The sequence below is a fragment of the Gossypium hirsutum genome, chromosome A05 (genome assembly GCF_007990345.1).
Source record: "Gossypium hirsutum isolate 1008001.06 chromosome A05, Gossypium_hirsutum_v2.1, whole genome shotgun sequence".
Lineage (NCBI taxonomy): Eukaryota > Viridiplantae > Streptophyta > Magnoliopsida > Malvales > Malvaceae > Gossypium > Gossypium hirsutum.
This window is the reverse complement of record NC_053428.1, coordinates 22530194-22556595: the sequence shown is the minus strand read 5'-3', so window position 1 is coordinate 22556595 and position 26402 is coordinate 22530194. Positions and strand designations below refer to the sequence as shown.

The 26402-nt window shown below is 35.0% G+C and overlaps 1 protein-coding gene, 1 long non-coding RNA gene and 1 other non-coding gene across 3 annotated transcripts; all 3 read right to left on the bottom strand.

Annotated features, from left to right (window-relative positions):
* Positions 1-3328: 3328 nt before the first annotated feature.
* On the bottom strand, positions 3329-5147 carry LOC121229487 (uncharacterized). Its single transcript, XR_005927265.1, has 2 exons — positions 5086-5147; positions 3329-3877 (listed from the first exon to the last, which is right to left on the bottom strand). It is a non-coding gene; the product is annotated as an uncharacterized lncRNA (long non-coding RNA).
* A 4837-nt stretch (positions 5148-9984) lies between these two features.
* Positions 9985-10090, bottom strand: LOC121230156 (small nucleolar RNA R71). The gene has a single exon (XR_005928108.1). It is a non-coding gene; the product is annotated as a small nucleolar RNA R71 (small nucleolar RNA).
* A 13178-nt stretch (positions 10091-23268) lies between these two features.
* Positions 23269-26186, bottom strand: LOC107957793 (protein DETOXIFICATION 27). Its single transcript, XM_016893369.2, has 8 exons — positions 25724-26186; positions 25078-25619; positions 24907-24993; positions 24730-24786; positions 24006-24244; positions 23807-23922; positions 23579-23665; positions 23269-23480 (listed from the first exon to the last, which is right to left on the bottom strand). Exons 1-8 carry the CDS (start codon positions 26018-26020, stop codon positions 23430-23432), a joined length of 1476 nt encoding a protein of 491 aa, XP_016748858.1. The 5' UTR covers positions 26021-26186; the 3' UTR covers positions 23269-23429.
* Positions 26187-26402: the final 216 nt, after the last annotated feature.

Below are 26402 nucleotides of genomic sequence, written 5' to 3'. Positions count from 1 at the left end.
AGTATGTCGTTTACTTAAAGCCATAGTCCAACCATGTTCTTACATGTTATCACATATCGAGTCGATGCCATGTCCTAGACATGGTCTTACACAACATCTCAAATCAATGCCTTCATCCTAGATGAGGTCTTACATGAATCTCATTTCACACACTTAGTGCCCACTGACCGATCTCGCACACATAGTGCTCGGTTGAAGAACTTGCACACACAGTGCCTCAATTACCAATCTCGCACACATAGTGCTCGGTTAAAGGAATTCGCACACACAGTGCCTCAATTACTGATCTCGCACACATAGTGCTCGGTTAAAGGAATTTGCACACATAGTGCCTCTAATCATTCGCACACATAATGCCCATATTCATTCGTTATTACACATTGAAATGACTTAACCAAGTCTATAAAACATCATATATGTACACTTTAAACGTATTCTTTCATTTAACTTTGAATTCATATAGTAATGAACACTTAAACCTTGCTCGAATCACCAGTATTAAGCCTGCTAAGCACGAAGACCCGAATACACATCACCGGCACGAAGCCTGCTAGGCACGAAAGCCTGAATACACATCACCGACATGAAGCATCTAGGCACGAAGGCCGAATACATATCACTGGCACGAAGCCTGTTAGGCACGAAGGCCCAAATACACATCATCGATACGAAGCCTGCTAGGCACGAAAGCCCTAATACACATCATCGGCACGAAGCCTGTTAGGCACGAAGGCACGAATACACATCACCGGCACGAAGCCTGCTAGGCACAAAGCCTGCTAGGCACGAAGGCCCGAATACACATCACCGAGTTTCATGCATATTTATTCACATTTTAATACATTTCATATAGCATATCATATTTTTAATTCACTTACTTCGTTTCAATATATACATATCATATACACCTTGACATTATATCATAGATATCATTTACATGTAGGCTCATTCCAAATACATTATTTTCTCTTCAAAGTTCTCATTCACATATTTAAAACATAACATCATATATAACATTAACAAAGCATAAACTACACAGCAATTCCATCTCTAATAGATGACATATATATGTATATATTTCGCCCATTTACATAAAATCCTGAACCAAAATATAACTTCTCATGCATACAATATACATCACTATTATCCTAATATACCTTTCCATATTTATTTCATAACACATTCAGCAAAATTGTAACAGCCAAATTTTTCAGTGGTGTTGGAAACAGTGATTCGAGATCACTAAATCCGACGAGTAAGTTTAGAAATTTTAACAAATAATAATTATAGGCCAAGCGTGAACTTAAAAGAATTATTTTTAATTAGTGAATTTTGCGATTTTAAAAGAATTAATCAGGTAAATTTGGTTGAAAATGAGGTATCGAGACCTCGGATTTATAAACCAAGCCATAAATATTTTTATAAATATTTATGGAGTGTTATTAAGTTAGTATTAAAGTTTCGTTAGAAAATTTTAACGTTTGGTTAGTCAATTAATTAAAAAGGACTAAATTGAAAATAGTGCAAAATTTATTAAATTGTGATTAAATAGTTTAAGTGATTAAAAAGGAGGGATTTAAAAGGCAATTGGACCCAAATTGTATGGGCTGGACGGTTGGGCAAGAAAATCAGCAAAAAAGACAATGAGAAACAAGGGCAAAATGGGAAATTTTGCAAATTAAACATATAAAACAAGACAAATTTGAAAAATCTAGAGATATCATCATTTTTCTTCAGTAAAAACGCCATGGGAGGTTTGAAAGCTGCTGGTTTTTCATACTTTGACATATGTGAGTTCAATTCTTACCCTTTTCTTTGAGATTTTTATGTTTTTGTGACTTTTACAATTTGGTCCAAGTGTTTAATTCATTAGTTTTTGATTTTATGAACAAAATTAAAAGCTATCATTGATAAGTGTTAGCTGTTTATGATGAAATAAAATGAATTTTAAGCTTTTATTTTGTTTTTTGATGATTTTATCAAGTAATTTCAATAGAAATTGATTTTAGGACCTAATTGTGAAAAAGTTGTGAGTTAAGGTTTAGTGTTAAAATAATGATTTTTAAAGATTCTGTAATAGTTTAGAATGATGGAATAAAATGTTAATTGAGAAAAATTAGCTTAATAGATGGGCTAATTGAGCAAGGACTGAATTGTATGACCTTTGAAATTTAGAGGAAAAATGGTAATAAACATCTTGAACTAAAACAATATTGGACAGCAGAAGTAGACCAACTTTGAAAAATCACCATAAATTCTAGAAATCGAATTAGAAGATGAATAAAATATTAAATTAAAGCTTATTGAGTCTAGTTTTTCATAGAAGAAACGGTGTAAGCAATGAATTTGTAAATTATGAGATATAATAAATTTTGTGAGATAATGTTAGAATAAATTTGGGTTCCCCTGTTTTGACTTTGGAAAATCACCAAAAATTGGAGAAAATTAATTAGAGCCTAAAATTTATATGCTTAGAATCCTTAATGAGTCTATTTTCAATATAAATCAATGGGAACATTATCTGAGTTTTGTACTGTGATATAATTAATTTTTAGTGAAGAGAGGTCGGAACTGTTGGATAGTGAAACAGGGGAAACTTAAATGAATAAACTGTACTAATTGGCTAAACTAAAAATTCTTAAAATTTTATGGTGGAATGATATGTGAGTCTAGTTTTAGGGAAAATTTACAGATCTTAATTTTGAGCTCTGTAGCTCGAATTATAAATAATTGAGTGACTATGACTCGTGTGAACAAATTGATGTGAGCATTAATAAGTAAATTGTGAAATCGTACTTACAAGAATGTTATATACATTAAGGATGTGGAATGGAGAGGAGGAGGAGGAAAAATATATATGAATATTCAGTTAGCATGGCTAATTTGCATGTTTTAAGCTCATGGACTAAATTGAATAAAAATAAAAATTTAGGGGCAATTTTGTAAAAATGTCAAAAATGACTAAATTGAAGGGAATAAATTGTTTTATTATCTAAATTGATAAATTGAATGAAATTATCAATTTAAGATTGGGTGAAATTTGGGAAAATGGTAAATTACCAATATGCCCCTAAATCTTGGTATTTCTGCAATTTAGTCAGGTAGGTTCGGATACCCTGGATGAGCATGTAAATATAAAAATTTAAGTATTGTATCGTATTTTATATGATATTTTGAATTGAATATATGAAAAGGATGTTACATGAAACATGAAAATGAATACTAAATAATATAAATTAATTGAAATTATTTTGAAAATTTCGGTAATGCCTCGTATCCTATCCCGGTCTCAGGTACGGGTATGGGGTATTACAAAAATTACTTTGCATTTCAATACTTCAAATGTATATCATACTTCTATTCATACCTTTCTCGATTTTGACACATCATAAGCATGTTTCAATCCTCTCAATACCATCTGCTACAGCTTGATCGGGATTGGAATTCATTATATTACGAAAAACACATTTTAACTGTCAGAAATCATCACACTATCATTTTATCACTTTATGGCATGTATAGCTAGACTCACACGTGCTACGTTAGTCCTAGAATCGACTAAATGTAGCCTGATACCACTAAATGTAACACCTCTCGCCCGCATCTGACGCCGGGACGGAGTTCAAGGTGCTACCTAACTTTTACTAATACTTCTATACTAAACTGAGCCATGAAATCTCAAATAATTAAAATGAATTTATAATCCCATAATCAAAATAGGCCAACACATATGGTCAAAGCCATATCACATACTCTAATATTTAAACTCCTATACATGCCATAGACTCAAAGTACTTGAAATCACTACACCAATAGCGTTAGCTTGACAGTGTGATAATATCTCCGACGAACTCCAACCCGAACAAACCTGGAAACCCTAGAGAGCACGGAAAAGAAGGGGGTAAGCTTTTGCTTAGTAAGTTCATATGAAAACAATAAGCAACTCATTAACTTGTTTTATCCATGTTTACAACATATTCTCAAGTTTACGACAAGCTGTCTTCCTGCACAACAGTCACTAAATTATTTATATCTGGAGCTACAAAACTCCGAATTAAGTTCCATAAATTTTCCCTGAAATTAGACTCATTTATCTTTCTTCCATAAAATTTTAAAAATTTTTGGTCAAGCCATTTAGTACAGTTTATTAGTTAAAGTATTCCATGTTTCAGGGTATGACTACTCTGACCCTGTACACTACGAACCGAATTTCTCCCTGTACAGAATTCCAATGACCATGCCGTTTGTTTCCCGTAAAAATAGACTCAATAAGGAATCCATGCATGTAAGGTATGACTCTTAATAATTTTTTTACAATTTATGGTGAATTTATAAAATCATAACAGGGGATCTCAAATTCATTCAGACCCTATTTTACAAGAATTCAAATATCACACAATATAGAATTCTTTTTCTTCCCCTATTTCTTTCATGTGAAAATAGACTCATTAAGATTTAATCCCATATTTTATTCTGCCTCTAACTCATTTTCCACTATTTTTAGTGTATTTTCAAAGTTACACTACTGCAGTAACTCAAATCTGTCAAGGCTAAGTTACTCATTCATGATCATTGTTCACAAAATTAATACAACATCATTTCATCCATCATGGTAAGAACACATATTATGCATCATAGATCATCACATATCAAGGCATTCTCATAGGCTTAGTATACATACTTGCACAACTCGTAACATAACTCAAGTGCATACTCACCAATGACTTACCTCATTGGGACCATCATCAACTCTTTCCTTAGATTACCCGTTGAACACTTGGAATACTAATTGGATACTCGAAAAAGCCTTTGCACATAAGTTCCTCAATTGTAGCTAAAGCTACCTCATATCTCATGACATTTCAATGCTGACTCTCGAGCTAGTCATCTAGACTTATAATTCCTAGTGACATGTCACTCGTATCCTATTCTATTCCAAATGTTCAAACGGGATTTTTCCTCGTCTATTAAGGCTTTGTCTTATCATATTTCTATTAATCACATACACATTAGTATTTGTACAATTCATGTAATGATAACATTTAAATACATGTATAACATGGTATTGTTTACATACGAACTTACCTCAATACCACAAATGTAAAAAAAAGACGTAATTATCCCTTAATCGATTTCTTTCCGTTCTAGGTCCAAATCTCGATATTCATCATCTAAAACATCACATTCAACTTATTAAAACAATGTACTGATCAAATTAGTCCATTGACACACTTGGGCTATTTTTACAATTTTGCCCCTATATTTTACCAAAATTACCAAATTACCCCTAGGCTCGTAAAATAATTTTTATCAATTTCTTTACTCCTTGAGTCTAGATGAACCATTTTCATAACTATAGCAACTCATAATTTCAAATATTTCACACATTTACAACTCATTTTATAACTTAGCAATCTAGCCATTTTTAAGGTGTTTTTATGCAATTTCTTTCACAAAAGCTGTTTATTAGACAACTAGAACTCATAATCTTCCATAAAAACACAACAAACAACACATTTACTCTCATGGAAAAACCCTAGACTCTTCATCATTTTGCACAATAGTCCCCTCTTATGAAAGCTCATGCTTTAGGGGTTACAAAAATGTAAAAATCTTCAAGAAAGACATTAAAATCACTTACTTGCTAAGCCTCAAAGTTGCTGAAAATATGAACTTTCAAAACCCATTTCTTGGCTGGAAAAATCGGTGGAGAGAAGATGAAAAAGGGATGATATCATCCTATTTTTATTTAATTACCTATTTGGTCAAAAGTCACTTAATATCCCATAAATTTTGGCTTTTTTAAAAATTTTGTCTCCCCTTGGCCGGCCACACACTTAAAAAGGGTCCAATTGCCCTTTAAAGGCCTCCAATTTTAGTTCTCTAGTCTATTAACACCTTTAGGCACTAAAATACAACTTTTACCTTTTACACGATTTAGTCTTTTTTCGAAATTGGACTAGAAATCGTTAAAATTAACTTACCAAAATTTACATGCACTTATAAAATTATATTATAACACATAAAATAATACTAAAATAATTTTCTCTGGCCTCGGAATAGTGGTCCCGAAACTACTGTTCCGACTAGGCCCAAAATCGGGCTGTTACATTTGGCCGGCCAAGGGGAGACAAAATTTTTAAAAAAGCCAAAATTTATGGGATATTAGGTGACTTTTGACCAAATAGGTAATAAAATAAAAATAAGATGATATCATCCCTTTTTATTTTATTACCTATTTGGTCAAAAGTCACCTAATATCCCATAAATTTTGGCTTTTTTAAAAATTGTCTCCCCTTGGCCGGCCACACACTTAAAAAGGGTCCAATTGCCCTTTAAAGGCCTCCAATTTTAGTTCTCTAGTCTATTAACACCTTTAGGCACTAAAATACAACTTTTACCTTTTACGTGATTTAGTCATTTTTCGAAATTGGACTAGAAATCGCTAAAATTAACTTACCAAAATTTACATGCACTTATAAAATTATATTATAACACATAAAATAATACTAAAATAATTTTCTCTGGCCTCGGAATAGTGGTCCCGAAACTACTGTTCCGACTAGGCCCAAAATCGAGCTGTTACATTTGGCCGGCCAAGGGGAGACAAAATTTTTAAAAAAGCCAAAATTTATGGGATATTAGGTGACTTTTGACCAAATAGGTAATAAAATAAAAATAAGATGATATCATCCCTTTTTATTTTATTACCTATTTGGTCAAAAGTCACCTAATATCCCATAAATTTTGGCTTTTTTAAAAATTTTGTCTCCCCTTGGCCGGTCACACACTTAAAAAGGGTCCAATTGCCCTTTAAAGGCCTCCAATTTTAGTTCTCTAGTCTATTAACACCTTTAGGCACTAAAATACAACTTTTACCTTTTACGTGATTTAGTCTTTTTTCGAAATTGGACTAGAAATCGCTAAAATTAACTTACCAAAATTTACATGCACTTATAAAATTATATTATAACACATAAAATAATACTAAAATAATTTTCTCTGGCCTCGGAATAGTGGTCCCGAAACCAATGTTCCGACTAGGCCCAAAATCGGGCTGTTATATTCATGGGTCCACAAATGTCAGCATGTACAAGCTCAAGACACTCAGACGTCCTTCTCGAGTTTCCTACAGGAAATGGTTTTTTACATTGTTTCCAAAATATACACCCTTTACATAAATCTAAAGACTCAATTTTTGGCAGCCCGAACACCATTTCCTTTTGACTCAACAATTTTAGACCCTTTATATTCAAGTGCCCATACCGTAAATGCCACAGCTTAGACTCACTATTCTATTTAACAACAAGATTCTGACTTTCTACATTAGAGACTTCAAAAGGAAAGAGCTTGTTTGGTGCCATCTGAACATCAACAATAATTTTTCCTGATTTTTTATCTTTAGTCACACAAGACATATCATCAAACATGACAGAATATCCACTACCCATAAGCTGCCCAATGCTCAATAAATTTTGAGATAAAGTAGGAATAAAATAGACATTATAAAGGAGCTTTATGTTACCATGGCCATTGCTTATCGCCAAAGTACCTTTGTCATCAACTTGCATCTGCTTATTATCACCAAGTCTCAGCTTCACCTTGAATGACTCATCCAACTCTTTGAACAAAGATTTTATCCCTGTCATATGATTTGAACAGCCACTGTCCAAAAACCATATGTCTTTTAAAGCTATATCGTCATTTTGATAAGCCATGAGTAGCTTAATCTCTTCGTCACTTTCTGCATAGTTGGCTTGTCTTTCTCTTTTCCAGCAATCCGCCTTCACATGCCCATATTTCTTGCAATAATAGCATTGAATATTACTCCTGTATTGCTTCAGTTTTTCTGTCATCTGCCTTTGTTCATCATGTCCAGCACCTCTACCTCTGCCTCAACCTCTTCTACCATGATAACTAATAAACCATAATTTATACATATTTTTATCCCATTCTTAGCCCATTTATAAATAGTTTCTCCTTAAATTTGGTGAATTCGATGCTCTTAAACCTTTAATTTCATGTTTTATACTTAGGTGAGCATAGGAGAGTAAAAAGAGCGAGAAACAGGCTGAAAATAAAGAAAATAGACCCACGTGGGAAATCAACACTGCCTGAACTTCCTCACACGAACGTGTCACACGGCCGTGTCCATTTGGCAGGATTGAAGAATGACTTACACGGGTAGACTACATGCCTGTGCCTATTCAACAGCCTTGACCACGGGTTGGAGTAATCGCACACGGTCAATGGAGGGATAGTCTTATTCGGAAAAGGCCAATTTTTTGGGCTTCTAGGCATTCAAAAGCCAATTTAAACACCTGATGAGGCACTTAAGGGAGGGATGCAGAGTAGGAAGCAGAGAATTACTCAAGGAAAGCCGATTGATCCATCTTAAAAGCTGGATTCATTATCAAGACTGAAGATCTCCCTTCAAGTTCCTTCAGGGGTTTTGGGTTTTCTTATGTTTTGTTATCTTTATGCTTTTGAGATATTTTCTTTCATAAGTATGAACTAAACCCCCTAAATACCTAAGGGGAATGAAACTTAAGACGAATCTTATTATTATTCTCTGAATTGTATGATAAATATTTAACTTGTTCTTAATTATGTATTCTTAATTCTTGCTTTAATATTCTAGGATATTGATTCAAGCTAATCTCTTATTCAGAGGAGGAATAGACCCTGTCTAAGAGTAAAATTGTCAAAATTAAGCGGAGTTGATTGCACGCCTAGAGATAGGATGACAAGATTTTTCCGGATTAGGGTGAAACCTAATAAGGGAATCCATAGATCGAGTTAATGCAATTCTAGGGTGTTAATTAGAAAGAGATTTCAATTATTCAACCTTGGGTTAGACGTTATTAGTCTCGAGAGAGATAATAATATAACTTAGGGATTTTTACGGATCAAGTCAAATGAATAAATCGTCTGATTCAGAGTCAAATAACAAGTGAAGTCTAGGTGGATTTTCCTTAGGCATTGTCTTAATCAATCGAATTTTCCAAAAAGTATTTTCCCAAATTTTCTTTCTGTGCATTCTTAGTTTAGTAATTGGTTTAGATAACCAAACATCTTAATTTTTAGGCTAGATCATAAAAAGGAAGTAAATACTAGTACTCGTGGTTCATTTGGGTTCGATAATCCGGTCTTGCCGAATTATTCTACTGTTCGATAGGTACACTTGCCTTAATCGTGATAATAAGTTAGTCTCAAGAATAATTCATCTATAAATCTTTAAAACCTGCCCAAATATCACGTATCAAGTTTTTGGCGCCGTTGCCGGGGAACTAGGATATTAGGAACACTCGATTTTTATTATTTTAGCCATTTTACTTTTATTTCAATTTCAATTTTTATTTTATTTTCTAATTATTCATTTATTTTCTTCTAACAGATTTTTCTAGTTTATGACTAGAAAAAACCCGTCAGGACCACTACTTTTTGACGGTGAGATCAATCGCACAGTTCGCAAAAACTGAAGAAAAATAAGGTAAAGCTTACGATATACAGAGGAAGAGCAAGAGGATGATACTTCAACCACAACCGAAGAGATGGTTGAAAACCAAGAAAATCTACTACCCCCTGCGATTGCTGCTAATCTGAATCCTGCTCCGCGTACTATGTATGATTATGCTAAACTTTCCTTAACAGGAACTAAATCTAGCATAGTTAGGCCTGCTGTTGCTGCAAATACTTTTAAACTAAAACCTAACACCATTCAAATGATCTAACAGTTTGTTCAGTTTGATGGTTTGCAGGACGAGGATCCCAACGCTCACTTGGTAAATTTCTTAGAGTTTTGCGACACTTTTAAAATCAATGGTATTTCTGATGATGCCATTCGCCTTCGGTTGTTTCCCTTTTCATTGAGGAATAAGGCTAAACAGTGGTTGAACTCGTTACCACGAGGGTTAATTACTACTTGAGAACAAATGACCGAAAAGTTTTTATTAAAATATTTTCTGCCGGCTAAAATAGCCAAATTACATAATGATATCTCCTCTTTTGTGCAGATGGATTTAGAAACACTCTACGATGCATGGAAAAGATACAAGGACCTTTTGCGAAGATGCCCTTACCATGGGTTACCACTCTGGCTACAAGTTCAAACGTTCCACAATGGCCTGAATCCTTCGACTCGGCAGATGATTGACGCAGCCGCTGGTGGAACTATTAATAATAAAACACCTGAGGCAGCTTACGAATTTATTGAGGAGATGTCACTGAATAACTATCAGTGGCAAGTTATGAGGACAAAGCCAACGAAATCAGCCGGTGTTTTCAACCTCGATGCGGTTACTATGCTATCCAACCAAGTAGAACTCTTAAATAAAAAGATTGACGGTTTGGGTGGTTCTACTCAAATTCATCCAGTGATGAAGTGCGATTCGAATGGAGGAGGAGCATGCACAGAATATCAACCCTTCAACCCTAGCATCGAGGAGGAACAAGTCCAATATATGGGTAACAATAACTCTAGACCCCAAAATAACCCATATAGTAACACTTATAATGCAGGTTGGAGGAACTATCCCAATTTCTCGTGGGGCGGTTAAGAAAATCAAAGGCCACAACATCTTTCGGGTTTTCAACAACCACCTTACCAACAAAAAAAAAGCCGAACCTTGAGGAGATGTTAACGAAATTCATCTCAGTGTCAGAGACTCGTTTCCAGAATATCGAGACAGCCTTTAAGAATCAACAAGCGTTAATCCAAGGGGTCGAAACTCAGATAGGCCAACTCGCTAAACTGATTTCTGAACGACCACAAGGTAGCCTGCCTAGTAACACAGAATCTAGCCTAAGGGAACAACTCAATGTGATTACCACTCATAACAAGGAAGGGTTAGTTGAGCCTGCACCAGAACTGAGGCAAGGCATTGTGGTAAGTCAAGATAAAGGTGAGGTGGACCACAATGACCAAAAATCGATAAGTAAATAGTACAAACCCCGTGTGCCATACCCAAACGCGACAAAGAAAGATCGCACAGAAGAACAATTCGGTAAATTCCTTAAATTATTAAAAATGTTACATATTAAATTAAAGTTTATTGAAACTCTTTCGCGGATGTCAAACGCAGTCAAATTTTTAAAGGAGCTTTTAACAAATAAACGAAAGTTGGATGAGGCGTCGCATGTGGAGTTGAATGCAGTTTGCTCAGCCATATTACAGAATAAACTACCCAACAAATTGAAAGATCCAGGGAGTTTTACGATTCCTTATTTAATTGGTAGTTTAGATGTTCACAATGCATTGGCTGACTTAGGGGCAAGCATTTATGTTATGCCTTATAAAATGTTTAAACAGCCAGGTCTTGGGAAACCCAAACAAACTAGGATGAACATTCAATTGGCTGATAAAACCATTAGATTTTCTAGGGGTATCATTAAAGATGTTTTTGTTAAGATCGATAAATTTATATACCCAGTAGACTTTGTTGTTCTAGACATGGAAGAGGATAGTAACGCACCTTTAATTTTAGGACGACCCTTTTTAGCGACTGCTAGAACCATTATTGATGTTGGTACAGGTGAACTCACACTTCGAGTGGGAGACGAAACAATCACCCTTCAAGCTCGTAATTCGAGTAACACATCAAAAATTGAAGGTGGTTGTATAAATCATTCTACTAGTACTGACCATGTGGTGAAACTGTCTATGTAGGAAACAATTTCGAAAAAAACATATAAGCCATGTTCAAACAACAATAAAGGACCTATCTATGAAGAACGAAGGCTACAAATCGAGGAGCTAGACGAATGGCGGACACAGAAATTGAGAACACTCGGTAAACCGAAACCGAGCCAGGACAAGCTAAATACCTCACCAAATCACTTAAGGTTATGACAAAGTACTACTAGATGCAGCAGATCCTCGCATTGCTACTTCTGAACCTAATGAAGAAATTCCTCTTATGGTACTCAGTATTTTGTCGTATGGTACAGTCGAGGGAATTTATCCCAAATTCGGAACATTTAAGGTAAACAATACTCGTCTTAAACTTTATATTGATAAAGTTGATAGCAGGGATGAGGAGTGTAAACTCCTCGTACCACCTTGACCATGCAGAAGAGAGGTAAGTCCAGCTTAAGACTATAAATAAGTGCTTATTGAGAGGTAACTCGAGCACTAATAGTGATGATTTATTTAAGTTCTAGTTTTTCACATCTAACCTACTAACTAAGTATTGAAACACAGGGTTTTCCCATCCACACGGCCAGGCACACGGGTGTGTCGTAGGCTGTGCTCACACCACAAGAGAAGACACGGCCGTGTGCTACGGCCATGTGAAAATAGGGTAAAATTTTTCCCCAACACGGGATGCGATAAGTCGCCACTACCGTGTGATATGGCCGTGGACGAAACTGCCAAAACAACACGGGTGTGCGACACGCTCGTGTTTTGAAACTGTGCGCGAACCTGTCAATTTAGCACGGGCGTTCGACACACCCGTGCCACCTACCTGTGGTTAACACTGTTAAAACGAACACGGGCGTGGACCTATGTACACAGTATGGGAGAAGCAAACGAAGCAAGACACGACCGTGCAACACGGTCGTGTGCACCCACACGCCCAAGGAACAAGGGCGTGGGCCGAATGTTAGACGCGCCCAAATTTTAAAATCGCGAAACACACGGGCAAAAATTAGGACACACGGGTGTGCCCTACGACCGTGTGCCCCAAAATCTATATAAACCCTTCACTATTCATCATCTCCCTCCCAAAAATCCCTAACCCTGGCCGCTGCAACTCCCTACGCCCTATCTGCCATGCCCGTGCGCCCTTACAACACTGTTTCCGACAACTCAAGCTTATCTCTTTTGCGTTTGTTTACTCTTTTCTCTCTATTTTTTTCCAAATATTTTGCCTATTTCATGTTTTCTCTGGTCCATTTGACTATTTTAAGTGAACATTCATAGTAGAATAATAATAATACTCATGCTTGTCATTAAAGAATATTGCTATTTTTCATACTACATTCATCCATTTTTCTCGTTTCCATGGATTCTATGCTTACCCACATACACTCATGCATTAGATATTCCCGTAGCATTATTCTCATAGCCCTATTTTAATGACTTGATATATTTGCTTTAGTTGTTTTAGTTTTGTTCTCTTCATTTAGTACGCGAGTCTTATGAAATTTTCCTAGTTAGTTTTGTTTTTCCATGCTATTTTTGGGACGTATTGGTTGAATTTCGACTTTTCAAATACAGGTACAATGTCGTCCTCACGTGGTAAGAAAACCGTTGTTCCCCCTCGAAGAAGAGAAAAGGAGTAGCGTCATCCTCGGGTCCTACCATGGAGGTTAGGCATCCGTTCCTCCAGGTTCCCTTGGGACTCCAGGAGGAATTATATTAGATATTACGGGCCTGACCCCTAGGTGTGGGCCACTGCATTGACTCTGCACTTGAACAGATTTATTTAGCTGACACGGTCCGAGCCCTCCTGACGACTAAGCTGTAGGGGCTCTTCTTTGAGATCGTCGAGCCAACGTATCTCGAGTTCACATTAGAACTCTGCTCGACGTTTCATCTTTAGACCATCATGACTAACTTTGACGATCTTAGAATGGTCCAGTTCCGCCTTGGTGGTCTAGTACGCCAGTTGAGCGTACCCGAGTTCGGGATTGCACTAGGACTATACACGGAGGAGTTCATGGACGACAATAAACTCGAAACCCTCCACCGCCACATCCACTACTCCCCCTCAAATTACTGGTATGACCTCGTCCCTGCCTCGGCCACCTACGATTTTAACTGCTACAAAACATCAGCTCTCCCTTCATCCTTGAGGTATCTATTTCTTATAGAGCATGGCGAACGGACACGCCCTCGACCTTGCTTACTTCATCACCCTCACCATCCGCCATCAGACGGAGCAACATAGGAGAGGGGTCATCTCTATCGGGCCCTATGTGACTCGACTGGCTCGGCACTTCGAGCTCCTCAACACAGCAGCACAATCATCCTCCCCCACTTTCATCGGCCAGATGTCCCTACAGGGCATCTAGAGCATGCTAAGTATGAGGATAATCGAGAAACGACGTGGCACTTACCCTCCTTAGTACCATCTCATCTAGTCTACCGAGGAGGAGGACCTAGAGGAAATTACTGATGATGTCCCTCTACGTCATGAGAACCCACCGTCTCAGCCACTACCCATCCATCGTCCAGTTCATGTGGCGGCTTCATATTCTGACATCTCTGAGCACCTTACATGATTTAAGCAGCAATATTTTCAGCGCTTTGATCACATTGATGCGACTCTACATCAGATTTGTCAGCACTTCCACATCTCATCGCCACCACCATCTCGCAAACTATCCAGCGATGACGATGTTTAAAAACTTTTTATTTTTTATTTTTATTTTCACTTTTATCTTTATTTATCTTAATTAAGTATTTTTTACTTCATTTTCCTTTAATATTATTTTAATTTTAGTTTTTATAATTTTTATTGAATAATTTATAGTTTTGGCTATTTCATTACGAGTAATTATACTTCATTGTATTCCCTAAAAAGTTCCTGATTCTATCACAGTTATAAAGAGCTCCAAAGCTCATCATCGCATAGGAACTACAAACTCCACTAGGAAAGGTTCTCCACGACTGCCATGTCCTGCTCGATCACTACCATAGCTACCACCAGATATAATATTCTTTTGGCACATGACCTATGGGCTAATGAACCTCTACCAACAACGGAGTATCCTCCTCCACCCTCATCATTGTTTTGGCCGATTATTCTCCATAACTCCAATTCAATGAGTTCATTCATCATTCAAGAAGTTTCACTTCTCTCCCTATCTTATGATTATATATCTATCTTTTTCAATATATATTAAGTGTGGGGAGTCTTTTATATCATCATTAGAAATCCCTGAATTTTGTCTTATTCTCATATGAATTACTTATATCACTATTAGAATGAATTTTAATTAATTTATTATTTTTATTGATATGTCTTGAATTAAAACATAGGCAATTATGCATTGATTGTTTAAACTTTAAGACATTAGGGAATCAAGCATGATAAGTTGATTTTTGAAGAATTAAAAAATTTTAGGTTGTTTCCCTAAGTTTAGGTATTATCTTGAGTTGAAATTCACAAGTTTAAACATCAAAAAGCCATAATTTTTGTGAGATCTTGAGCCTTTAGAGCATATTTTATTCATTTCATGAACACTTTCATTATGAGTGCGTCAATTTTGATTTGTTATTCGAGTACTTGCTTGATTATGCATGTCAAGACCACACCATTTGATTTGATATGTCAAGATGATAAAGGAACTTAGGTTTAACCCACTCACTTTACAAAAGTCTACCTCCATATTAACCCATAACTCATTATTGTTGAAATCCCCTAATTTGATCCCTATTTTTCTCGAGATTTGATTTGAACAAATTGTTTAGCTATGTTTTTTTCTTCTATGTATTTGACTTGTTCTTAAAAAAAATTTTACTTACATACATGTTAGTGATAATTCATCATTTTTGAGCTTGAGTGTTAATTCCATATTCTGGGAAGAAGCTCACTTGTATTCAATTGATGACTAGTTATTTTTCTAGCTAGGTAATTTTTCAATTCAATCTCGATTCTAACATCTTCTTTCAGCTTGTGACCACACCCCCTAACCAAAGCCACATTACAACCCTCTAAAAGACCTTTTTGATTGATGTATCAGCTCAATTTATAGTGGTGGAGATTTAATTTTCAAGCAAGCCTATGGTAATAACTTTTCATATTGACTAATGAGTGCTTTAATTGATGTCCGTAAACACCTTGAGTGATTTGATTGAATCTTTAGTAAGGATGTTAAACTCTGCGATATTTTGATTAAAGGTAATCACTTAGATGATGGGAGACACCTATGTTATCGTGATAAATGCTCAACTAGGAATGTTTGAAACTTTGATGTACTTTTAGTTGCATTTTTAATGTATGAGTACATATGGATTATTTTGAGATATTATTGATAGGGATTATAAATTGAGAAGAATTTATTTTGATTCTGAGTTAAGGATTTTGCTTGAGGACAACCAAATGCTTAAGTGGGGGTATTTGATAAACCATAATTTATACATATTTTTATCTCATGCTTAGCACATTTATGAATGGCTTCTCCTTAGATTTGATGAATTCGATGCTCTTAAACCTTTAATTTAATGTTTTATACTTAGGTGAACATAAAAGAGTAAAAAGAGTGAGAAACGGGCCAAAAACGGAGAAAATCGACCCACGTGGGAAATCAACATGGCCTGAACTTCCTCACATGGGCGTGTCACACGGTCGCGTCCATTTGGCAGGATTGAAGCACGACTTACACGGGTAGACTACACGCCCGTGCCTATTCAACAGCATTGACCACGGGCTGGAGTAATCGCACACGGGCGTGTCTCTACCGAGCCCAAGTATAGTCCTATTTAGAAAATACCAATTTTTAGGGCTCTTAGGCACTCAAAAGCCTATTTAAACACCTGATGAGGCACTTAAGGGAGAGACGCAGAGTAAGAAGCAGGGAATTACTCAAGGAAAGCTGATTGATCCATCTTAGAAGCCGGATTCATCATCAAGACTGAAGATCTCCTTTCAAGTTCCTTCAAGGGTTTTGGGTTTTCTTATGTTTTGTTATCTTTATGCTTTTGAGATATTTTCTTTCATAAGTATGAACTAAACCCCCTAAATACCTAAGGGGAATGAAACCTAAGACGAAACTTGTTATTGTTATCTAAATTGTATGATAAATATTTGACTTATTCTTAATTATATGTTCTTAATTCTTGCTTTAATATTCCAGGATATTGATTCAAGTTAAGCTCTTTATCAGAGGAGGAATAGACCCTATTTAAGAGAAAAATTGTCATAATTAAGCGGAGTTGATTGCGCGCCTAGAGATAGGGTGACAAGATTTTTCCAGATTAGGGTGAAACCTAATAAGGGAATCCATAGATCGACTTAATGCAATTCTAGGGTGTTAATTAGAAAGAGATTTCAATTATTCAACCTAGGGTTAGGCGTTATTATTCTCGAGAGAGATAATAATATAACTTAGGGATTTCTACGGATCAAGTCAAATGAATAAATCGTCTGATTCAGAGTCAAATAACGAGTGAAGTCTAGGTGGATTTTTCCTTCGGTATTGTCTTAATCAATCGAATTTTCCCAAAAGTATTTTCCCAAATTTTCTTTCTACGCATTCTTAGTTTAGTAATTAGTTTAGATAATAAATGAATTTTGTAATCCAAACTACAATTATTTCCTAACTTGTGGAAATTAAGGGTTAACTCATAAAATTGGGAAAATTTTTATATTAGAAATAAAAAAGTGAAATGCATAACACTTAAAATGAGAAATATATATGTTGTAGTAAATTTTGAAATATTAATAAGTATTGAATTGAATTGTGATTTAAATTGAGAATAATTTGAATGGAAAATATGAGAAAGTAATTGAATTGAAATATGAAAATTGAATACTCTATTAACTAGTCAGGCTGAGACGGATATAGTTGGCATGCCATAGGATTTGGAAGAGTACGGGATTTTTCAGCTTTGCCGATCAGGCACTTTATGTGTCGTATATCAGGCACTTTATGTGTCATATTTCAAGCATCTCGTGTGTCGTATCAGGCACCTCGTGTGTCGTATCAGGCACCTCGTGTGTCGTCTCAGTAACTTATGTGTCGTATACTGATTAGGTACTATGTACCATTTTAGGCACAATGTGTCGTACTGGTGTGTTTGGTTGGAATCCGTGTATCGACCAAGGTCCGAGTCTTGTTAATAGGGGTAAGAAAATGAGATTATAAAACGAATAAAAATTGATCAATTGATTTATTGAAGAAATGAAGAAGTTGAAATTGTTTAGCACATCTGTGCTTTCTAAATAGCACTTTAGTGCTCTCTGTTCATTAGTGCATAATAATGTATCTCTGTATTTGTTCCGTATATCTTATGTGTTCTATTAAGTCTATTGAGCCTCTGAAATTGTCAGAAATTTTAGCTAAATGGAATAAATGAAAATCTAAAATAAATCATGTGATTCTGGTATTATATAGATGATAACTAAATTAATATGTTTAGTTTGTGGATAATGAGTAAATAATAATAAAAGTGAACTTAATTGTAAGAATAAGTGAATTAATTGGTAAATTATGTATGATAAATACAAGCAAGTCATTTAAATGATTTTGTGTAGTAATAATAAATAAGTTATAATTTATAATATAGATTATGATCTAAATAATAGTTGTACTTACTAAGCTAGCAATAGCTTAAAGCGTGCTTATACACGTAGGTTAAAAAGTAGAGAAAAAAATGGATTTTTGAAGATTGAAGGCACCTCGTCTCATCACATCAGTGGATACGAGAAAAGGGTAAAGTATTAATTTTTATTGTTACAGTAAATGACATGTACCTAGGTGTGTGTATTAAGGTTGAATGTGATGAGATTTAAATGTGATACTCAATGTTTGCTTGTTTTATATGAAATAGTTTAAATGCTAATTAAGTGATATAAGAAAATTAAATCTTAGAATACTTAATTATGATTTACATTTGAATTAAATTGGTTTAAAATTTGAGAGGTGTACAAGGGTTAAACTAGGTAAACTTTAGGAATTAATATGTACAAATTATAATGTTATTTTTATTTAGAAATTAATATTAGAGTTTCTGAAAACCAATATAGCACTTCTATACTTGATCCGGTAATTAGGTTGGGTATAGGGGTGTTACACCAAGCCTTTCAATTTCTAAAATAAATAGATATGGGAAAAGAGGATCATCTTACTGTAAGCCTCTACTTGAAGAAACACATTTGACGATTCCCCATTTTATAAAATTTGCATAGTCGACGAAGAAGTGCAACTCATAAGCCTAAATAAACTAGTAGGAGTCTCCACAGAAAGTAGAGTATCCGCCATAAATTTCCACTCCACTCTATCATAGGCCTTCTCAAGATCAATCTTTATTGTCATCCACCCTTTCTTTCTTTTACACACACGTATGAAATGTGCAACCTCCTGAATAATTAAAATATTATCTATAATAATTTTATTAAGGGTAAAATTAGAGGTGTGCATGGGCCGGACGGCCTGGCCCGGCCCGAAGGCCCCCGAAAAATGGGAGGGTTTGGGTAAAAATATAGGCCCGAAAAATGGGCTTGGACAAAAAACGAGGCCTGTTTAGAAAATAGGCCGGGCCTCGGGTAAGATTTTTTTGGCCCGGGCCCGGGCCCGACCCGACCTGATTTTAATATTAAATTATTTTTAAAAAATTTTTATTTTTAATTTTAAGTAACTTCAGTATTTTACTTTACTCTTTTTGTTGTTTTTAATGTTATTTTAATATTGTAAAACTTTTGTTATTAATATAATTTAGTTCTTAATTTAATTTTAATTTGTTTCAATTTTTCAATTTTAATATAATTACTTTTTATTTTATTTTTAATTTATGTATTATTTTAAGAATTATTTTAGTCTTATTTTTTATTTGTTTTTTGTTTTAATATTTGTTTTTATGTTTTAAATGTATTTGATTTATTATATTTTAAAGTTTTTTATTTAATAAAAAAAAGATTTTTTATGGGCCCGGCCCGGCCCATGCACACCTCTAGGTAAAATTGAGATGAGAAAATTATTTAATTAGAAAATCAATGTTTATTTTCGAAAATAAAAAATATGTATTAGATTAAATTAAATTAGAAAGTGTTGGGTCAAAAAATTTAAAAAACACATATAATTAAGTCCAGTATAGTGAGAGGCCTGAATCCCCATCATAATATATATTAGCCTATTAGCCTCTCTCTCATTCTTAGTTGGATTAGGAAATTATTTTTTTATTTGAAATACCCCTTTACAATTCAATAAGAGTTCTAAATTTCTCATTATAAATAAATGATACTACTAGAGCTATTTACAAAACTTGGAGATATTGTTATTCTGTAAAAAAATAAAAAGAATTTATTCTCAAGTATTAAATATATTTTTTCATAATAACAATTCTAATGGTTTTTACTAAATAAGAAACAATTTTCGTTTTTACCCTAAAGATAAAAGAAAACATTTTCTAGTTCTATGTTTTGATTTAATTGGTTTGACCCCACACTCGAAGTAGTTCGTGGTACGAGAATAGCAAAGAATGTCGTTTTGTTGAAAACTAAAAAACGTCAAGAATTCACTTATCTGAAAACGTAAGTATGATTTCAGTTCAAAGTTTATTTTTATAAATAAAAAAATCGATTAATTTTTAAAATTTTAATTTTTCGCTCCTAAAAAACCGTTTTCAAACTAAATTTTTCCCAACAGCTTTCCCCTTACTTTTCAGTCCATCCATCAACCTTCACGTTAGGAAGCCCAGTTCCACCCTTTACACTCTTTGATCTTAAGGGCCGGTGAACTGGTCCATCCTCCTTATTTGAAACTGACTCAACAGTAGCTTTACAGCCCACAACCGAGCAATCATTTACCCTTTGCCCAATTTCAGTCTTTTACTACTCATCTCTAGCGCCAATTAATTCTTTCTCTTCCACCAAATTGGATATGATATCAAATCTTGATCCTAAATTAATGTGATTATAATCAATCTCCTTATTAAAATCCCTAAAATTATTCTTCTTCTTCTTTTGTTTTTTTGTTGAACGTTCATCCCTGGCCCGTACGCCTCCTTCACCGCCGTCGACTCCATCCTCTCCACTGGAGCCGGAACCTCCTCTTCCGGATCATCCCTTGTTCCCTTATGTCGTGCCATTAGGCATAAAATTCCTTCAAATGCTAAAGCATCCACATTTAAAACAGACATTTCACAAGGACTCATATTCCACTCATTGCAATTTCCCATCAGTTAGGACCTTCGACACTAAAGACTTTGACAAATCACTGGTCATGGCCATCCTTGCAAAGCGACCCTGAGCCCCATTGTTGGTGTTGTAGTCAATCTTCATCACTTGCCCAATAATATTACCAATGGCTCGTAAGGGACTTTATTTAGACATTGCGCTCGACAACTAAGGTAATTGAATTCATGACATCAAATTCAACGGATAATTTTGTTCCGTAGTGAAAGTTTTCACCCATAATTAGATTGTAACGATCCTTTAGACAAAGCCTTTGTATAATCCCAAAAGGCTTGGAATTTAGCGAGGAAGTAACCATTCTCTACGTCAACCAGTTGGAAAGACTGAAAATTTCCATAGACTACAGATCTTGTTCCAGAGTGCATTAAGACTAGTCCGTTTGCCAAGCAGCTTGACGATCATTGTCTTTGCCATACTTTGCTTCACTAAAATATGAACTCTCTCTGAAAAAGAGATCGATGGTACACCATTCTCCACCCCAGTAATCACATCCCTATTTTCCAACATAATATCATCATCCAGAGCCCCTGTACATGGCAATGGCTTAGCCGTATGAGTTAGAATATCCTTGAAGGACGTCTGATCACCCTGATGCTCATTCATTATTACATCATTACTTTTGTCGTCCTCCTCAGGTCGTCTTCTAATCCTCTTGCTACCTTTATCCATCTCGCTGCCAATTTGAGGGCCCCCGTTTGTTACTTTTGGAAAGATTATGAATTTTCATGTTAATTATCGTTCTTGAATAACTGAATCAAAAGAAAGGAGACATGTTTTTTACTATGCTCAATGAGTAAGTTGTAGATAATATATAGTAACATTACTATTTTGAAAGGAACATTAATGAAAATAAAGGTGTTATAGCAAGTATTAAACAACTTACTACTACGAGTCAGCTTGAAAACAAAACCATGTTCCTTTCTTGCTCAACAATGTAAAAATTGCAGAAACTAACCAATATAAGTACCTTCAACACTAAAAACCTTATTCAAAAAGTAAGAATTTGATCGAGTTTCATCTCTAAACCTTGCTTCTTTGTTCTGGTTGTTACTTTTTCCCAGTAGCAATATTGAAACTTTTTTCCTAGCCATGTCTGTTATTATTACTCTCTTTTAACTTATTGCTTGTTGACTGGTTCCAGCTAAACCATTTGTTCCCTTCAGATGAATTCAATGACTTCCAATTGTTATCTCATCTAAATTGAAAATCATCAAAATGTAACATAAAAGAATGTGTTCATCATCAAAACTAAAATCAATGTTTGTAAATACCAATACCCTCAGGGACTTGACCTTAAAGTCGGAAATGCCTTCGACTCCCTACAAGGATATAAATTCTTTAGGGTCTACAAAAAACTAAACCTTTTTCAGAATTCAATAGCAAATATAAATTCATCCATAGATAAAGCAAGTTGAGAACACTCAATAGATACGTTCACCTCATGAACCAACAACTATAAGAAGAGTCAAAACTAAGTTGATAGCTAAAAAGAAAGAAATTGATACAGAAAACAAGCTGCACTAGAGAAAAGAAGAAGTCTAATCTGTCGAGCAAATGGAAACATAAAACCCCAAAAAACAAATAGATATAACAAGTAAATTTCAAACTGAAGCAAGAATTAGAAAAGGATATTAGCACAACAAAAATAAGAAGTAAAACAAAAAAAAACGATCTCTTCTTCCTTCTCTCTCAATTTCTTTCTCTGTCTTTGGGTTTTGTTTCCCAAACTAAAAAAGTGCCAAAAACCAACAACTTCCCATTGTTGAATTTACTAATTATACACTAACTTGGTGGGATCAATTGTTGTGTAGGAGTCAAAATTGACAACTTCCCATTGCTACTTGGGAGGATATGAAGATTGTTATGGCTAAACAGGGCTTCAATGCCTTATTTTAAGGAGATAGAGATGATCATGATTCGTTCTAATCTTTAGGAGGATCAAGAGGGTGTCATGATGAGATTTTGTAGTGATCTTCAAATTGAGTGGACATAAATGAGATGCTACGAAAGTATATCAAGATTTAAAAGTAATTGAAGAGTAAAAGGGGTTCCAGTTTGAATACAATTTGTAAGAATCAATGGCCAGAAAGAGAAGAGAAAACTAGATTTTTCGAATCCAAAGAGACACATAAAGAGAAGGTAACCATATTCTTTCTCTCAATATTCTTTCAGTATTTTTCTAACTTGATTATTTTTTTTTCAATTCAGTTTACTTCTGCAAAATGAAATCTGATCATTAAACGATTTAATTAAATTAGTGTAATTGAGTGCAGATGAAGAAAATTTAATTAATTAAGTGGTGAGTTGAGTGAGTTCCCAAGTGAAAACTCATCATCCAAGGCGTGTCCGATAATATAATAGCAACCATGGTTTATGCATGCTATAGTTCAGTGACTCCTACTCATTTAGAAGAATGCAATCTTTTATCTCTTAAAAATACATAATTTTGTTTTGAACTTATGAAAACGAAAATATTATACAAAAAACATAAAAGAACTATCCTATTCACTCACAGCTTGAACAAAAAGAATTGTATTACAAGTATAATCACACTTTAAAATGACGTTATTGGTATGAAGCTGTTTCATTTGATATATATGAACGAGCCTTTCTTGCCTGTAATTAAGATTTAAGACAAGAAATTTAGTAACTTGATTTAGAGCAAAGGAAAACAACCAAGGGTTTATATTTGAAATATTACAACAAAACCTTACCTCTATTTCCCATTTGCATTTAATTGTTATGACAGCTAGTATCAATGTCTGAACCACAGTTCCACATAGCATTCCAGCCCAGATACCCTGGTATTAAAAACATAACATGCTTCAGTTTTAAACACTCGATTTCAGCCATGTTTTTTGTGTTCCAGTTCAGTAATACCGTCTGTTTACGAAAGAGAAGATTCTTTTGTCAAAAACTTGTGACACGATAACTGTACTTACAGTGATACCAAATTGAAGCCATCCGAACAGGACACCAATAGGAACTCCAACTAAATAGTAGCTACCTATATTTACAAATGCCACTACACTTTGCCAACCAGATCCGACCGCCACACCTGAAGGCAAAGCATGAAGATCAAATATACAATGAGCCTTAGGTCATGATTGCAAATAGATATACATTGTTTGAGCTTATTACCTGAAAGAACTGGTTGAATGCAGTTGAGAGGAATGGTGAATGCCAATAAGGTAGAGTACATATTAACCATTGTAATAACAGAAGAACTTGAGGTGAAGATCATTGCAAGTGTCTCATGAAAGGCCATAATAATTAACCAAAACAAAATTCCAACTGCTAAAGATGTAATCACTGACACTATAGTTGCAAATTTGGCGCCTTTCGCATTTCCTGCACCGAGCTCGTTCGCCACACGCACACTGCATTAAGGAAACACAATGTTTCGTAAGATGAAAGAGCATTTAGCATATACTCCAATGAAAAAATCTTTGTTGGTTTTTATGTAAATGAATTCATTTTATATCAGACTAAAAGAACCTAACATTGATTATATGGGGATAAAATACATTTTATATAACCCAATGCCAAACATACGAATTGGTGATGGGTCAATATCTTACAGCAGTTAGCATATATAAATGTCCTTCAGCAATCCACCATTTTGCTAGAGACACTAGAATGAATGATATCATCATTGAAACCAACATATCAGAGTAAACTACGGCAGAACATGTATTCAAGGAAATCAAAATTACTCGTCAATAACACCGATGATAGGGCAAAGTTCCATTGAATTTAAATTAAAGACAATAGGTATAGTGAGATGGAAACCTAAAGATTCCTATTTCTATTGCTTAGAACTTGTATAGTGAGATGGGAAGGGAGCTAAGGAACAGCAACTTACCCGGTTGCAGCCAAAAATCCCAGCGGAATCATGGATTCCCAGCCAAAGATGGACATGCTGCCAAACAAAGAAATGAAAATGTATTAAAAAGTAGCAGCATAGTATGAAAACAGCAACCAAATAGTATAATTTTATGTAACATTAATAATAAAGGTGAGCAAGGGAAGTGGAGCTAACCAAATTGAAAGAGCATCAACTGCAGTTTCTGTATTGTGCAAATATCCAGACACTATGATAAATGTTCTGTAATAAATATTCTCCAAGCTGAAACATTAAAAAGTCGCAATCCATTACTAATTACTTCAGTGTTATATAGGAGGTTTAACTGTCAATTAATCAAGAACATACAGAATCATGACACCAGAAGCAAGCGAGAGTTTGACGAAATCCCAAAGCTCAGAGAAAGCCTGTGTAGAAAAACCAATCCAAGAAAGTGGACAACCACCATAAACAACATAAACAAAGAATCCTAAAACAGTCAACCACCAGGAGAAATCAAGGGTGAGAGCTGTCCCAACAATCCCAACTCTTAACTTGTAAACAAAAATCCAACTTATTAATGCGTGAACTGCAAGTGCAACCCCACAAACCCAAGCAATCACTGCAGTCTTCAGTTGGCTCTGCAGAAATCTTTGCAGTGTGAACTGAAATGGTAAGCTTAAGTGAAATGGTATCAGCCAAATTGCAACTAAACCTGTTTGATCAGCCACGTCGGTTGGCTGTCCCATGAATTTTAAGAGCGGAGCAGCAAAAATGAATAATGGTAGTAAAAGAATGGAACAAATGAAGAGAACAATCCATGAGCGTTGCAAGTATAAACCCAACATTTGATACTGTTTTGCTCCGTAAGCTTGTCCACATAAAGTCTCTAGTGCACTAGCCATTCCTAACTGTAAAAAAAAAGAAAAAAAAACACACATTAAATCAATTTACAAAGGAGATATTTTGAGATGAGAAAAAGAAAAAAATTTCGATATGGGTTATCGGTCCTTACCAAGAATCCAAAAGTGATGCAAATAATAACAGTGGTGGCAATGGAAATGGCAGCGAGATTGAGGTCACCTAGGTGGCCAGCAAATGATTGGGTTATCGTAGTCATGGAGAACATGGCAAGGCGGCTGAAGATGGAGGGTCCTGCAATTAACCATAACTTCTTTGATTCAACCCAGAATTTGCTAATCAGATTTGAGTCTTTAGGCCGTTGATGACAGTGAAAGTGTTGAGTTTGATCGGAGCTTGAGAGAATCAAAGCTTCTTCTTCTTCTTGTTGGTCGTGGTGTATAATGCCCATTTTTGGGGCGTCTGGCAGGGATCCTCTGACTCTGCCACCACGCAATAGTTTACCCTGTAGACGCGGTGGCTTGTCTTCAACTCCACTCAAAATCTGTACCCTTGGGTTGCGCCTTTGGGCCAGGCGATCTTTTAAGTGTCACTAAAACGGTACAATTACACTCATCAGCTATAACGGTAAAATTAATTCAGTACAAAACACAAGGATGAAAAATAAAATATAATTTAAAAAAATTATTCATGAGATTCGATGTGACGGAAACTCACGCATTGTAAATGCGATAAGACTTAAATTTGAGTAAAATAAACTCAAATGCTTAAAATATCAATAAAATTATCAGTCTATTGAACTTTTCTATAAAGATTTTCGCTCTATTATGTAA

Excerpts from the sequence above, each read along its gene's own strand:
- LOC107957793 (XM_016893369.2), bottom strand. The coding sequence starts at position 26,020 with ATGGGCATTATACACCACGACCAACAAGAAGAAGAAGAAGCTTTGATT. Across the intron at positions 24,245-24,729 it reads GGATTTTTGGCTGCAACCGG|TGTGCGTGTGGCGAACGAGC; the intron begins GTAAGTTGCTGT and ends TCCTTAATGCAG. Across the intron at positions 23,481-23,578 it reads AATGCAAATGGGAAATAGAG|GCAAGAAAGGCTCGTTCATA; the intron begins GTAAGGTTTTGT and ends TCTTAATTACAG.